Below are 17,152 nucleotides of genomic sequence, written 5' to 3'. Positions count from 1 at the left end.
TATCTGGCTTATCATATCTGATTAGACATAAACGACAAGGTCTTCGAGGATAGAAGGGCTCCCCTTAGATCAGTGGTGGATAGAGGTATCCGTTAGATCGCTGAAATCACTGAGGCTGCTATGGCTGTTTCATCTGGGATGGCTAAGGATATTTTGGTCTCCCTCTCTGCTGCTACAACGCCCATGTATGTCCTTGCTGTTTGGGAGTCCCCACTTTCTGGCCATTTAAAGGTGAACTTTGATAGTAGTCTGCTCGATGACGTAGGTTGCACTGGAGTTGCATTTGCGATCAAGGATCACGATTCCAGGTTGATTGCAGCGGGGGGCGGCGTACCTTTGAGATATCAGTTCCTAGGGCGAAACTTAGGGTCGCGTGGGAGAAAATCTCTTATGCAAGGGGTGTGTTAGAGGCTGGGAGTATCATCCTTGAGGGAGACTCAACGGAGGTGATTGAGCGAATTCTACAGGAGGGGCTGAGGGAGACAAATCATCTACTTCTAGACGATATCTAGAGGCTACTGAGGGAGTGTAGTGTTTTTCAGGTTGTACTGTCATGCGATCGTTGAATTATGCTAAAACTTGCTGCAAATAGATAGAAAATAGAAAATTTTTATTCTAGATGTAATTTTGGATAATAAGAAGTACCAATGAGCATAATATGATCATATCTAGGGGTGGCAATCGGGTCGGGTCAGGCATAAACAGGTCGGGTCAAATACAGGTCGGGTCAGAAAACTATAAATCTGAACCCGACCTGTTTATTAAACGGGTCAGGAATTACAAACCTGAACCTGACCTGTTTATTAAACAGGTAACCCGACCCGACCCGTTTAACCTGTTTAATAAACAGGTAACCTGTTTACCCAATCCGACCCGACCTGTTTAACCTGTTTGCCCAACCTGACCCGTTTAACCTGTTTAAACCTGTTTAATCTGTCCAATCCAACCTGTTTAACCTGCCCAACCCGACCTGTTTAGACCTGTTTAGACCCGTTTAACCTGTTTAGACCCGTTTAACCAGTTTAACCCGTTTAACCTGTTTAGACCTGTTTAACCTGCCCAACAGTTAAACGGGTTAAACGGTTTAAACGGGTCAGACATCTAAAACCTGTATCCGACCCAATTAATAAACAGGTTAAACGGGTCGACCTGTTTACGACCCGAACCTGTTTAGGCCAAACCCAAACCTGTTTATGGCGGGTCGAACACGGGTCGGGTTGACGGGTCGGGTCATATTTTGCCACCCCTAATCATATCAAAGATATAAACATCAAAATTGGTAAATTGTCAAAGTAGGGTAGAAGATCTAGATGTAGTTAGAAATATGAATATAATATCGAAATTAAGTTTGAGCCGTTTGTAACAAGCCAATATCTCACCAAAAAAATTAGTCAAGAAAATATTATTTTAAAAAATATTTACTCTCTGATTGGCCGCGGGGCTGTTGGCCGACGACTTATCTTTGCCAACCATCTGTGGTCAGACTGAAGGGTGGAAGCCATGGATAGTGCAGCCCCAGTCGTAATCAACAGTCAATAAATCCATTGGGTGCACAGCGACTGACTTGCGAATGGCATGATAGTGTTCGGCCAAAAAGAGGTGGGCATGCAGTTGGTCGATCTGTGAAGACCGTCCATATATGATTCATTCATTCGCAAGAGAAACTATAAACAACGACTAAGAGACTTCATCAAGTCACGTCAACTAAAGAAAGCTAAGGATGAAAAGTTGAACTGTGAGAAACTATAAACTACGGCTAAGAGACTTCATCAACTCACGTCAACTAAACAAAGCTAAGGATAAAAGTTGAACTGTAAGAAACCATAAACTATGACTAAGATACTTCAAGAGGCGTCGAAGCCCCCTCGGCTAGAGAAATCTACAGAAAAGTGAATCCTCCTTTTGTGTATTTATAACGTTATTCAAATATAAATATAAATAGATAATTATTCAATCCATTTCGAATATTAGGTTCTATTTATAACTTTATTATTTTATATGATACTTATATTTTTTTAAAACAAATAAATGATCATATTAACATACTATTAACTTGATTTATCATCCATTTAGTAATATCTTTGATTCTATGGTCATAAAGTTTAATTATTCGATTTACATCCTTATTTATATTTGCATGTTTGGTATCCGATTTCTATCGGTATCCGTTTAAAATATATATGGATATAAATTTTTGCATCCGACTAACATGCGCATCCGTGTTTATAGTCATCATGGATATGGATATGTTAGTATCCGATCCGTATTATTGATGGTTTCTCCCAATAGTAACCATCTTTTCCAGTAATTATCTCTAACGATAATTACCTTTCTAGTGGTAGTTCCAAGCACAACTCTTGGTAGTTGCCTTAGGTTTCACTACGATGGGTAATTTGCCTGTAGAATAAATTTCTCCGTTGCCTTTTGAAAGATGACCCTGCACCACAGATTACTCTATTCCACGACTTTCCTCTATCTCCAATGACAAGTCATAAAATGAGAGCTATTCATCTCCAAAATAGATGATGTGGTAGTTATTCATGCTAGTACAATACTTTGCGGTGCATGAGTTGGCAGAGTTGCATGGTAGGGGATATAATTAACTTTGAAGGCTCTGTTCAGCATGCAATCACTTTGCAGCAGACTAACAAATTAAAACTCATTTGTCAGGCGATTATGCTACCAAATGAACAAAGAACTAGAAATTAACCAGAATGTAAAAACTTTAGTACCTAGGATTTCTCTAGAGATAAATATATATAGGAATGGAGTGAAAATGTAGCCTAATTAGTAATTTAATGGGTCCACCAATTATAGAATTTATTAACCAAATCAGATCTACACCAATCCTCACCATACCACATAGCTAAGATAATAAGGCCCAAACTAACCATACTACAAAAAGAAAGGATATATCCCGGAGCTTTGTTTAGTCTTTACCGACGCTTTTAAGCACCGGTAGGTTTTCTCTTAACGCTCTCAAAAGCGTGCGTAAAGCGTCGGTAAAATTTGGCGCGGGAGCAAAACCTACCGACGCTTTTCTCTAGCGTCGGCTTTCTCTCTTTTACTGTAGGGTCATATATTCATAAATTAATTATGAGATCCTTAAATATTCATTCAGACAACAATTTAACCCTTATTACATAATCAAACAAAATAAAATCACCTCATAATCAATGGAAGCCTATCTTATAAAAAACTAAAACAGTTTATGCACCAAATACGTTGCTACTTTATCTGATTAAATAATAAGGGTAATTGGGAACAGCTGACAGGATTCATTCGTTAATATATGTGCGCCTGAGATTTCAAGGGCTGTTACTATGGCCTTCTCATGCGTTTAAATGCATCACGACCTTCCTTGGTTGTACTCGTGTAGACAAAACCCAAAGATATGAGGCATTAAAGCCCTTTAATATATTTTTTGGTGAAGAACCATGGATATTAATTACTGACCCTTGCTTGTTTGAAACCAATAGCGCTTTTCTATCAACTGGACATGGTAAAACTTTAGTATGAGACTTTATTCATGCAATTGGTCCGAGTAATGCATCTGGAAGAAGTTCATAAAACCCACCGGACGTTCGAGAGCTTACGAGAGGAAAATTGCTTCATATGATCCAAAAATCAATTTTTTATTACATATTTTTAACGATTAAAAAATCGTGATATTTTAGTAATAGCAACCTTTTGTCGATAAATAGTGTTTTTTGCATGTACCCCAGGATCTACCTTTGATTAGTATAAATTAAACATCAATTGTATGATATGTCGACAATATTTGGCTTGCAAGTCGCCATATGAGTAAAGAAAATGTTACGCATTTTGACTTCTCTACTACTAATGAACAGGAGTTCATTTGTATTTCATTGGTAAATTTTAAATCTTACATGAAAAGAAAAGCCAAGAAGATAGATTTGGATTATGGTCCACATGTTCATCACAACTTATTTTATAGTTTAAAAATACTTTTCAAAATCATAGACTGCTTGCATTCAAAATGTTCTAGACGAGGACTTTTCCTAAATCATATGTAAATATATGCATGCATGCATGTATGTAAGTTGCCCAAGATTGTCTATGAATTTATGTGCATGCTATATATTTAGATATGTATGTATGTATGTATATATGTATATGCATGTGTAATTGACAATCTATACTGTCTATCATGATCCACACCACTAAAAAGTTTATAAACCAAAATTTTAAATTTTGCTAGTATTAATCTAATGCATCAAATTAGTGCAAAAATGTATAGCTTTAACACATTTTAGACAAGATACTATAATTAACTATAATCTAAAATAGAATTTGTATACCATTTTCGTATGTCGGGCACCAAGCTGATCCTTTCCATGCTCACATAGGTTGGCTCCAGCCCGTGCCAAACTTTCCTGATGCAGTTCTCAAGGCTGTAAAGAATGAACATTTATCAGGTGATTGCTGAGATGACTGATGGTGGAGTTGATGGAAGCGCTGCATGCACTGGCTACGTAAATGCCATGATATCTTCATTTAAATGTGTTTGTGATGTAACTTCTTTCTCCCTTTACAAGCTTGCATTTTGGACTCCATCCATTAATCTAGGCTCGTATAAGGTAGCAATCTGAAAATGTTGACTGCCTCAGGGTTGGGGTGCCTCACAAAGAAAACCGAGTTCAAAACCCACCCTATGAACTCAACGAGATGACTCATAAGGGAACCCGTTTTGGGAACTGCAAAACCGTGCTCTAACCTTCCTTCAGTTGTTGAGAAGTATATGAACAAGGTAAACAAATTATTCTAACTTGTCTTGCTTAATGTTCTATTGCTTTACTCTGCTAAGTAAAAATGACCAAGTATATTTGCATTCTTTAATGGTGCAGGAGCTAGAATTGGAGAAGTTTATCATCCACAGTGTTCCTTTCTCTGAAATCGACAAGGCCTTTGAGTACATGCTTAAGGGGTAAGGTCTTCGTTTCATCATCCGCAAGGATTAGAGCAGGTCTGCACCTCTGTGAAGTCGCTATGGAGAGAAGCTTATTCCAAATTAAAGCATGCCTTATGCCATGTCAGTGTTAGCCTTGTGTTTAAATAAGGCAACTGAGTTTGTCTGTGAGTTGAGCTCAGTCCTTCTGTTTTCTACTAGTCAGAAAAATTTTTGTGTTACATAATCACATTGTCTGTGATTTGCGTGTCTTTTGTTACTTACATGATGCAAGCCTCTTTTGGTGAGTATGAGAATTGAGAGGTCTGGATATAATTCTCATTTGCGACCTAAGCTTCTTGTAGGCCTTTTTGACATAAAATACAGTGGCACTTGAAGTGCTTAGGGAGGCAGATGCTGGATTATTCTGTTGATACTTATCCAAAATCACTGGTGCCATCATCATGGCAATGATGATGATTAATAGATTTGGTCGACATGCGTTATTTGTCATTGGAGGAGTTCGAATGCTTGTTGCACATGTAATGATCGATGCAGTAATGTCGACGGAGCTCAGAGACGATGGTGGAGTGAGTCGAGCTTTAGACATACATGGTCATGGTTTTGATGTGTGCATCTGATGTTGGTTTTGGGTTGCCTGGGGTTTAAAGTGGGATATTTCATTTAGAGAATAGATCAGTAGGGGCAGAGCAATGTGGTTGAAGTAGGCTTGTTATTTGCCTCTGTTCATGCTTTGCCATCTTGAGGACTTGGGTTCTCCCTTTGTCCTTTTTTAAGGTAGGTATTAATGCAGAATTATGTATCACATTTTAGACTTAGATTACTTTCTTATTTATAATCTAGAATTCATGTCACCAGGTAAATATAAGTTTTCCAATTTAGCAGTTCAAAACTAAAACAGAGCTGAATATTTAGTAATCAGGCAATAGCTTGACCACATTCAAGAAATGTGCATATGTCCCACGGTTGCTATTTCATGTACATTAATCTAATCCGAACTCAATGGACTTGCAACTGAACCAATCATAATTTCTGCTGCAATTAAACTATTATTTGCATCAACTTAAGAATGGCTTACATATTCTCTGGATGAATCTCAACTTGTCCTTGTCAAATGGATATGCGCGGTCTATTTAGCAGTTTTACAATATTTAGGATGCACATTGCTTCACCATGGTGCGAACACCAAATTGTTTTTATTCATAATGTGTTCTTAAGTTACCATTCTTTGAATGCATGTTGTGTATTATACATACATACATATACATACATGGATATACACACACACATACACTTATATATACATATATATATATATACACACACATATATACACACACACACATACACATATATACACATATATATACATATATACATACGTACATATACATACAAATACATAAGTTTGCATGTGTGTATATATGTATATAAACCAAGCCAACATGGGAGAAAAAAAATCATTACCAAAGGCCATAAAATTGCGAAACATAGTTGTCAGGTTGATAATCTGAAGAACATGCAAAAAATCGGGTGCTATTATTAATGTCCAATGTTGATCCAACCTCGCAATCACTAGGTTGAAACTCAAATAGAAGGTTAGAATGAATGGCAGAAAAAAAAAGAAATAGCAGCAGCATTTTATACAGGGGAGAGCTCAGCTATTGCTAACATGCAACAGGCATCAAAGCCAGCAGAGCATTGAAAAAGCCCCCTGCAGAACATTGAACAAGGCCTGAAAAACTGAACCTAGATGAACACCTGGCAAGATATGCACATATTATGTAGTGCCCTTCCCTAGAACCTTGGTTCGGCCAGACTAAAACCTGAAGGAACCGAAGAAGCTTATATAAGATAAGAAAGAATATAGGATGACATAAGCTCAACCACCACTCAGATAATAGCGTTCAGAACTGCCTGCGGACAAAGTTAGCAAATCAAGATAATGTTAAGCTCAGTTAACTACAGAGATAATTAACATTAATATCAGTTCATGAGATGATAAATTTAGCAGAGGTACATGCGTTATTTCATTTTTATGATAGTTATAGAATTTGAAAGAGAAGCAAGCCAAATAATATAAGATCTAATCCCACCGATGGAGCAGAAGGGGGGAAAGAGAGAGAACTCAAAACATAAGTTAAACCATCTTGCATAATAGGATCAGGGACATGACCATACAGAGGCTGAGAAGACATTCCTTAAAAATCTAATACAGACTGCAGTCACTATTAAGAATTCGAAAATAAGTTGAGTTTGCAGTTTATTATTCCTGTATAAACAAGACTTTGTACCAGTGGGCACAGCTCCAGATTTCGAGCCTTTCTGTCAGATTACTAGACTGCATGGATTGGACTGGTATTTGAATCCACCATCGAACCATTTGTGGGGGCTTTAGCATGAAAAGCAGATTGTCTATCTGACCTGCCGACCAGTTTTAATGACAAGGATGAAGACCCTGTCTCACCACTGGATTCTCCTAGGCTCAGTTGTGACATGCCCACAAGCTCATCCACATTGATGGGAACCTTTGAATACATCGCTGTTGGCTTAACAATTTCATGCCTCTTTTCTACAGTATCTACTGCTCCATAACCTGGCCAAAATGGAAAGGGAAATGGAAAGACTGGCGAGAAATAGGTAGGAAAGAAAACTGGATAACTGCATGGCAAACTTTCTGGCTTCGGAACAGGTCCCTCTCCATCATTGGAATTGGAATCCATGGACTCCCATTCCTCATCCTGAGCTGGAGGTGCTGGCAGTGGGTTGTTGCTTTGTGCCTCTGGTTCATGGGAGACCATGGGATAAAGCTGACCATCGGCAGGCTGAGATATAACAACACATAACATTAATTAAGCCAGCAAAAGAACTCATACACAGGCTGGTATATGTGCGCACATACGTGTGCATACATAATGTACATGCACGTACATACATACACGTATACACACACATATGAGAAAGCACACACACATATATGGTAAAGCATACAAATAGAGTGCTGGCCATACTTTGTTCACAAAGAAAAGGAAAACAGGACTAAATATCGTATTACTTTTCCACAATAACACACACACACACACACAGAGAGAGAGAGAGAGAGAGAGAGAGAGAGAGAGAGAGAGAAACTAACTTCATCGGGAACCATATCAAAAAGGCTGGATCTCCTTTTTCTTCTACTGGCATTGGTTTGACGGATAAAATATTTTTGAGCATGGCTGGCAACTTGAGTAGATGTCCTTGTTACTACAAAGTCACGAGATATCCCCCGCCAATCACCTTTGCCACACTTTTGCAGTCCAAGTAAAAACATTCTATGCTCATGTTCAGTCCATGGAACTCCTGAAAATCCAAGATCGTGCAAAAGATATGAAAATGAGCAATTTTGTTCAAATGAATGTACAAATGAGGCTACAGTGAGATGAAAGCATGCTGCAAAACAGATCAACAATTTCTGTAGTTCAATAATTTAAAAATGTTACCCAAGCATAACAAGTGCAATCCAAAAGTTAACGCACTGCTTGTGCACATCACTTATATCATATAACTCATCAAAAGTATGCTTTAATGTGTGTGACAAAGCATTTATTTGACACTTAGTCAACTAATAATGCTCAAAATGTATTCTAAATAAATGATATCAACTTTTTACCAAAAGAATAAATGATATCACCTTAGATAAGATGCATGATATATATATGTATATATATATATATATATATATATATATATATTAAAAATTTTAAAAAGATTGTAAGGTGATTGAAGAAAAAAATGTAATGCATTTGTCTTTGGTGAGAATACTTAATGGGCACCAACATGATAAAAATGTCTCCAACATGGAATTTGCAAAGGTGACCTACATGTAAACCACCTCTAAATGACTCAAACCAAGATTAATACGAAACCATATGCTCAACATACAAACACTCCTCTCGAGGAATTCCCTCCCTTTTCTTTTTAAAAGATATATACATACTCCCCTTCTCATCCGCTAGGAAACTTAAAATGAAATATCCTACTTATTTTTTTTTAACCAAGCAACCATCTTCTATAACACATTCAAAACAGTGTGGGCGAGAGAGGCCAAGGATACTTTGGGGGTTCCACCTCATGTAGAAGATGCTAGCTACTTTCATCTAAAAGGATTACAACCTCCCAAATTGCCTCACGTTTTATGAGATCAATCTCTCATGGGTGGGGGTGGAGAGGTTGCAAATCAATCAAATATATAACAAAATCCCCCAACTCTCCCTCATTCCATCTGCCAACTTATAAAATTGCAAAAGTATTATAAAATAAAGTGTTCATTACATGCCAGTATTGCAATTTAAAATAAAAGAGCAAAAGAGTAAGCATTAAAAAAATTACACATTAATTTCAAGTAATAAATTTCTATTGAAGAGGAAATTTAGTTTTAGTATAGATTAAGACATGTTATGGATGATTAACATGTTCTTTATTTTCAAAGTAACTCAAAGGACAAGTCATTACTGGTTTCAACCTTGTATTTTTTTTTATCCTTAACTTGGTTGGGCTTTCCCTCATTAAGAAGAGAGAATTGCCTACCAAATAGCTATCAGAAACAGTAAACGTAATCATGCTACTGAAGTCTAGTCATTACTTGCTGCATCCTAAAGAAATACAAGACATGGTAATTCTAACGAATTAATAAAATAATATACAATTGAACCAATAAAGTCTAGGTCTCACTTTCACCAAATATGAACAAAACAGTAGATGATGATGAGGGTAGAAACATTAGGAACCAAGTGTTGAAGCAGGGTTTTGCAAAAGGTCCTGGACTAGGTGCACATTATGCAGCGATTTCTACTACCGACAAACAGAATAGGAAGAAAATGAGGAGAAATAGGTGCTGGTGGCAGGTTATCAATAAGAACATCATTTGTGTTAGATCAGCGACTTCTACTGTTTGTGTTAGATCACCTACTTCTAGCAGAAGTTGCTGAAAGCTACAGGTCTAGCTAAGAAATAGAATTTACAAGTACATGGCCTACTCTTACACCTTGTTTGTATTGAGAGTAATGGAGAAAAGAGAGTGAGCAGAGAAATCAAGTTTCTCTCATTTGGTCAGAAAAATAAGGGACGAAGTGAAGAGAAAACAAGACAGAGACAAATAATTTCTCTCCAAACCCACAAATATTTTCCCTCCAACAGCGCAAAGGTTTGGAGGGAAAAGAAACCAGATGCTCAAAATAAGCTTTTTTTTAATTCCTCTTTTTGACCCAAAACTGGACAGTTATTTTCCCCCAAACAAGGGAAGAAAAGGTTATTTTGTTTTGTCTTCTCTCTTCCATTTTCTCTTCTTTTCTCCTCTCCATTGTATCCACACAAAGCATTACAGAAGTGACAAAAAGAGCATTAGTGCAACTCTGAAAAATAGATTGCCATAACAATTATCCTTATTTGCAGAGTCCAATCCTCTACCCTATACCTTGATAGTCTCCATAGTTCATAGTACCAGTTTTGGTACTCATAGCCGGTACCCTATACCCTTACAGAGTATTAGTTCACTACTGGTACGGTATCCTAGTATTGGGTAGCGCGCACTAGTATGGCGGACCATGATAATCTCTCGTTCACAAGCTCCTCCCTGTAAATCTCATTGTCTCACGACACCAACTTCAAAAATTAAGTAATCTAGGAATTTTTCATCTTTCAATTCCAAACTTCCATAACTGCCTAAGCAAACCTTCTAAAAAACTTCCAATGACCATCCAAATAGCACATGTCTTAATGTTCTGCATTTCAATTATTTTGTTGTTTCAAATCCATTTCAAAAAGTTAATGTAATATTAATTATAGTTTCAACAAGTGAAGACTGATTCAAAGAACATAAATGAATATCGATCTTCTATTGTCTTTATAACTGAACAACCTAAATCTTAATTTAAAGCACTAGTTATGATATATGACCATTCCCTATTATAAACAGATACTAGAGAAGAAAAAAAAAAAGATCACAAGGACAAACTAGAATCATTACTAATCATGTTCTACCAATTATACTTCGTTTATTAGCAGAAGATAAGATGGTTGGTAGGCTTGTGGACGAAGGTGGGAGGCATTTGGACCCTCTACCAAAGATGTCACTTTTTGCCTCTTGGTAGATAACTTTGTAAAAATACTTATACCAGAAAAAACCAACTTACATAAATTTACTTATTCCAAGAAGCAGCTTATGCAATACAATGTAAACTTCACAAATCAATATAAGGATTTGTAGCTCATACACCAATATATCTCTTTGCAAATATTAAAATGAATACACAAATATGTATAAAGAATCACGGGAAAAAAGTATAAGGGAAAATGTTAATAATATTAAAAAAATAATATAACAACCCTTCATATTATAAGATGGTATGAAACACGACCAAGAATTAACATGTAAAGAAATAAGCCTAGACTCAACATCCCACAAATGTTTCAGAATCATGGTAATAGAATGCAGATAATATGAGTCACCTCAAAAGAAGAAAAAAAATCAAAATCACACTCAAATAGTAATTGCTCTCAACATATACCATCATTAAGTGCCTACAATAATCTTGTCAACATATTACCCTCCCGTCAAACATTTAGTAATTATTTCTGATACAGTTATCACATAGATAGCAACAAATTTTAGAAATTCCACCCCTTTTACACCATATCCAATTGGATTTGGTTATATTCAAGATATGTAGAAATTGCTAGGTCTATTTCCTTAACAATGCCATGTCCAACATCTCCATAATTATATTCTAATCATCGTAAAAAACCATCCAAGAAAAAACAAAAGTTCTAGTAAACAAAAAACAAGGATGTTCCTGTGCACGAGGCTTGTGCTACTATAGAGTGTAGGGAGGGTCAGGTGTACAAAACCTTACCTCCATATGCAGCTAGGTTGTTTCCATACTTCGAACCTACCACACCCTGGTCACATAGAACAACCTTATCGTTGCACCAAGGCCCACCTCTACCAGTAACCAAAAAGACAAGGAATAATTTTTTTTTTGGTGCAACGGCGGCTCACATACTGCGGGTGTGAATGCGGCCAACAAAATCAGAAAATAAAATACTACGTAATGGTCCTGGAACAGACCCACTCCCAATCCAAACAAAACTACCATAGTGGTGGGCCGCATAGGAGGCTACCCAGTCGGCCGCCCCGTTGGCCTCCCTGAACATGTGTGAAGCCTGGTGGGAGTCGCACTCCTTCATCAACCTGCGAATCTCAAGAATCAGCGGCCGATCCTTAGCAGTGCGTCCCCGTCCCCGAATCCACTCAACCACTGTGGCCGAGTCGCCCTCAAGAATAATACGATCCGCACCCAGTATCCGCCTCGCATAGAAGATGCCCTCCCAGGTTGCTCTGAGCTCGGCACACACTACTGACAAGTTAAAAGTCCGCCGGCCTCCTGCCGCAACTAATCTGGCGTTGTGATCTCGGATAGCGAACCCCACGCCACTGCATCTTCCCTAATTATCCACACTGTCGTTAAAGTTCACCTTGAGAAAACCAAAGGGTGGGGCACCCAGGAGACAAGAACTGTCCTGGACCCTGTGTGAGCAGAATAAGGGCCCCAGATGTTCCTAGCCAACTCAGGTGATACCTCTGCAATGCCGGTGATCTCAGCCGCCTGCATAAGGGCTCTAGCCACTATCACCCTTGGGTGAGGGCTGACTCCCTCGAAGACTCGGGCATTCTTATCCAGCCAACACTGGTAGGCCAGAGGCAGCACATGTCCCCCTCTCAAACACAGATCCCCGTGTTGAGTCCTTCAGGAATCGTAGAAACTCCTCGATAGACAACCACCTCTGCCACTGATCTGGCTGACCCGAAGCATAACACCATATCTATCTGGCCCGCGGGCAGTCTATGAGGGCGTGGAAAATGGTCTCCTCCACCTCCGGACAAGACACATAGTCTACAGGGACTCTCATACCCCGCCTTCCCAACACAATTCTAGTGGGCAAGTATCCCCAAGCCACTTTCCAGATGAATAAGGTGATCCGATGATGAATGCGCAACCTCCAGATCCATCTGCTCTCCATCTGTCGGATCGAGAGACCTGGGACCAGCCCCGAGAGGTCTCGGGACCTCACCATCGACGACCCAGACATGCTCCACACTCTCCTGTCAGTTGTCGCCCTCTCCGAGATGGGCACAGCTAGAACCCGCTCAGCCAACTACTCCCCGAACACGCGCCCAACGAGATCCGTGTCCCACTTGCGCTCTCCTCTGACGATGAGCTCGCATACCCTCCGACCCTCCAACCATCTGTGATCAACTATGGTAGGCCAATCCTGCAGTGTGCCCTCAACTAACCACCTATCCTCCAGAATTCTGACTGTCTGGCCATCCCCGATCTCCCATCTAGTCTCTGATAACACCCTCGGGACATGCGCACAAATCTCCCGCCATATAAAAGATGCTCCTCATCCAGGGCGCATGGCGTCCTGAGCTATTGGGTCACCATACTTCGCCCTCATCAGAGCGCCCCATAAACTCGTCGGCTCCAGAAGAAACCTGACTGCTAGCCTGGTCGATAGTATCTCCCTGCGCTCGATCAGAGAGTGAACACCCAAATTTCAGTAATACTCATATGCCATGACCTTTCACAAAATCACCAACAAAAGAAAATTTGGGTTTCCAAGAAAATCTCAATTTTACACCAGTCGCTGCACCATCAATTGAGAGCCCATTAGTTAAATAACTAACAGAAGGAAAGCTCCACCAATTTCTCTTCTCCAATATTACATCAATAGGCAGGGGTCATTGTGGTTATGAGGAATAGCAAATACCCCAAAATTGGTTCATAATGAAAAGAATTGGACAGCATCATTCTTTTCATACAGAGACTCAAGTACAAGTCTTCCATTTTAAGAACTTCCAATTTTCCTCTATCCTAAGGAGAAACTATGCCAACAAATGTAATGGCAGAAATTCACAATGAATCGCACAAAATTGTTCTTCTCATACACAAACAAACACAAGTCTTCCATGTCAGGTACTCTTGTATCCTGTGGACAAGCTATTCCAACAATGCAACTGCAAAATACCTTGATGAATAATATGCAAAAAAAAGAATTATCTATCATTTATGAATATACAGTCAGGGAAATAGAGGATTCACACTACAGAAACTCAATCATATTAGATATTACTGGACTTCTAGAAATAATAGAAATGAATTATGAGGAAGAATGAACCATATTTGTCTCAATTGTGGGAGAGGGAAAATAGTGGATTGACTAAAAAAGTTATAAATCTTATGGTACCAGAAAAATGGTTCAAACATTAACATAGAATTATGATACCTTTCATGGACTTTATACTTCAAACCCAGATTATTGTACAGAATAGTGAAAACATACCTTCATCTTGATAAATTAGCAATTATCTGGTGATTGGAAGAAAGAGATCTAAAACAATAACTGATACCACATCTAGATAACTCAATATAGTTCGAAGATTGCAGAAGCCAGTTCACTCTTAATTGCTTTACGCAACTGTTTTTTTGAAACTATAAACTACATACACATATGCATATACATATATCGACATGTATATATATATAAAGCAAATAAATTAATCTTCTCTTAACTTCTTCATTCCTTCTTTATTCCTATTAGCATCTAAATAGGTTAAATTAGGAATCTTATCATATAAATGAAATGATCATCACAAAGCTGAAATACTATGAGTACAATAATAACATGGTCTCCAGAATAGAGATGATTTAACATGATAGTCCGCCCCAAAAAAAAGTCTAGCACACATCAAGCATGCAAAAAACTGGTTTAAACTGTTTTCCGTTTACCAACAACAGTAACTTATTAAGTTAAGTCAAATACAGTAATCTAGCAAGTCCAACATACAAAACAGAATGAGTGACATTTTATGCATGTACATGTGTATATAAAATTTGTGTGCTTAAACCTTTATTCATAAATCTTACATTAAAAAAAAATACTTCGTAATTTCATATGATTTTGAACATTTTTATCTACAAATTGAATCACATGTTGTGTCCACAGCTCAATATCCCATGACAGAACATCACCGAAGTTATCGTGTCAAACTCAAATTCAAATCGTATAACCTTCTTCCTGCACTGTGCCAACACCATTCCTACCACTAGCTTACTAATACCCTGTGTCAACACTCCAATGCAACCAAAGTGAAGACACATTAACACAAATGGCAAGATTTTATATTAGAACAAGAGGAGAGGGGGCTCAAGTGAACCATAAACAATATCCAAAATATGAGGGGGTGAAATTTAATATTTAATTTGCTAGTTTAACTTGGAAAGGTAGTCATGCCAAAATGGAGAGAGAAAATTAAAAGCCCTTACTGTGAAGAATGGTTCATCTGCCCAACAAAGGTTTCAATGACAAAGAATTCAGATTAGTATCAAGATGGCTCAGTTATATCAAAATCTTTCAACTAGGTTTCCCCCCTAACTAATTACTTCCTATTACATTTGATATACAAGCAGACTTCCAGGGCAGAGAAAAGGAAATATAACTTCTTTTGTCATTGCAGATTATACAAAACATTAAGACTGATTTTTGAGAACAAGAAGTGACTGACTGTTCGAACTAGACTATTCAATTTGCAGTATACCAGTTAAAGCTCCTTTGAAAATTAAACCCAACTAAAAGAACCTTTAATGATAAACTGCCAATCACTCCAAGTCAACAGCAAATCATCATAGTTCGCCTCCCTGGCTAGTACACTATTCTCCTTACAATCGATCTTTCTTTCGCCATATTACTGTTGTGGTCATGCATGCCTAAAAATTGATTTGAGGAAGAGGATCTACTTGGTCTTAAAGCAAGATCACACCCCTCAATTGAAGACGGATGCTTTCCAAGAAAAGCAACTCCTACTCACATCGACCTGTGCACGAATCGAACAGTAGACCCATCCTAAACTATTTACAACTTGTCAGTGAGTGCGGAAACAGAACTACCAATTACTACCCATACAGACCCTACTTGCATAAGCTGCATACAGTACAGGAACCAACAAGAATAGCACATCCAGAGATCACTACATAAGGACAGTACCGAAGTTCAAACAAACCACAAACGACATGTTGTTTAACTAAAAGATCACTATCTGCCATCATAGCATCTCTTGTCAGCTCAAAAATATTCCCATTCACAATCTTCCAGAGAAATCAAAAACCCCAAAAGCAAAAAGATCAAACATTTCCAAAAATAACCAATACCACGATTAACTCCTACACATCCTCTAGCAAAAAAAAAATCCAATCTTTCTAACAGCTTGAAGAAGTTAAGCAAATACTAACATATAACAAGCGATGAAAGACAAAGGCGTCACCTTTCTTGCGCTCGCGCCCGCCCTGGATGAAATCCTCGGAGGCGTAACCGTCGGCGGCCCCGTGGTCGGCGGGGGGGCCGTCGGCCGGCGACCCGGAGCCGGATCCGGCGTAGTGGGCGAGATTCCCCATGCTGGCGCTTTTCCGGATGGACCCATCGGTGAGGCGCACGCCGAAGAGCTTCACCCCGCGGTTGGGGCACGTCCGCGAGTTGTGCCCGTTGTGGCCGCAGTGCGAGCACCTCCTCGTCATCTCCCGCCCCCTCTCACTCCCCGAGGCTGATCCGACCATGGCCCGGGGGGGAATTTCTAGGGCTAAATTTATCCTGCGAGCCCTAAATTAATCCTCCGGGGTAATTTATACTGCAAGCCCTAAATTTGGGTCGGATTCGGTGAACAAAGGAAGGCGTCCGCAAAATTCGGCGAGGAAGCCATAATTCTTGCTAATATATGCATATTAACGTAAGGGGACTGGGGGAGGGAGGATGGCCAGTCCACGTCGACCGTCCACGTGGCAGCATATACTCAGAGTATATGCAGTCGCGGTTGAGATTATCTTATCCGGATTGGCTGGGGGTGATTATGGAAAGATTTGGTGTGAGAATTTGTGATTTCTATGAATCACAAGGACTTGGGAAAGAAAGGATCGATTGGGTACAAATATGGCAACGTACAGTATGACAAATATCTCAAAGATTGACATTAGTTAGATTAGAATATTATTATTATTATTATTCACATTTAGCTATACTTAGTTCATTATATAGCGTTGTAATGTTGTTTGATATATTTATTGCTTAATATGGTTAATATATATGTCCAATGGTGGATAAGTGGCATGTGGATCCACCTAGAAAGTGATA

General features: G+C 38.7%; 1 protein-coding gene across 1 annotated transcript; it reads right to left on the bottom strand.

Annotated features, from left to right (window-relative positions):
* Window positions 1–7,185: 7,185 nt before the first annotated feature.
* On the bottom strand, window positions 7,186–16,725 carry LOC103707412 (transcription factor MYBS3-like). The gene is made up of 3 exons (XM_008791888.4): window positions 16,293–16,725; window positions 8,064–8,272; window positions 7,186–7,755 (listed from the first exon to the last, which is right to left on the bottom strand). Exons 1-3 carry the CDS (start codon window positions 16,579–16,581, stop codon window positions 7,267–7,269), a joined length of 987 nt encoding a protein of 328 aa, XP_008790110.2. The 5' UTR covers window positions 16,582–16,725; the 3' UTR covers window positions 7,186–7,266.
* Window positions 16,726–17,152: the final 427 nt, after the last annotated feature.

The sequence above is a fragment of the Phoenix dactylifera genome, chromosome 18 (genome assembly GCF_009389715.1).
Source record: "Phoenix dactylifera cultivar Barhee BC4 chromosome 18, palm_55x_up_171113_PBpolish2nd_filt_p, whole genome shotgun sequence".
Classification (NCBI taxonomy): Eukaryota; Viridiplantae; Streptophyta; class Magnoliopsida; order Arecales; family Arecaceae; genus Phoenix; species Phoenix dactylifera.
This window is presented reverse-complemented; position numbering and strand designations above follow the sequence as displayed.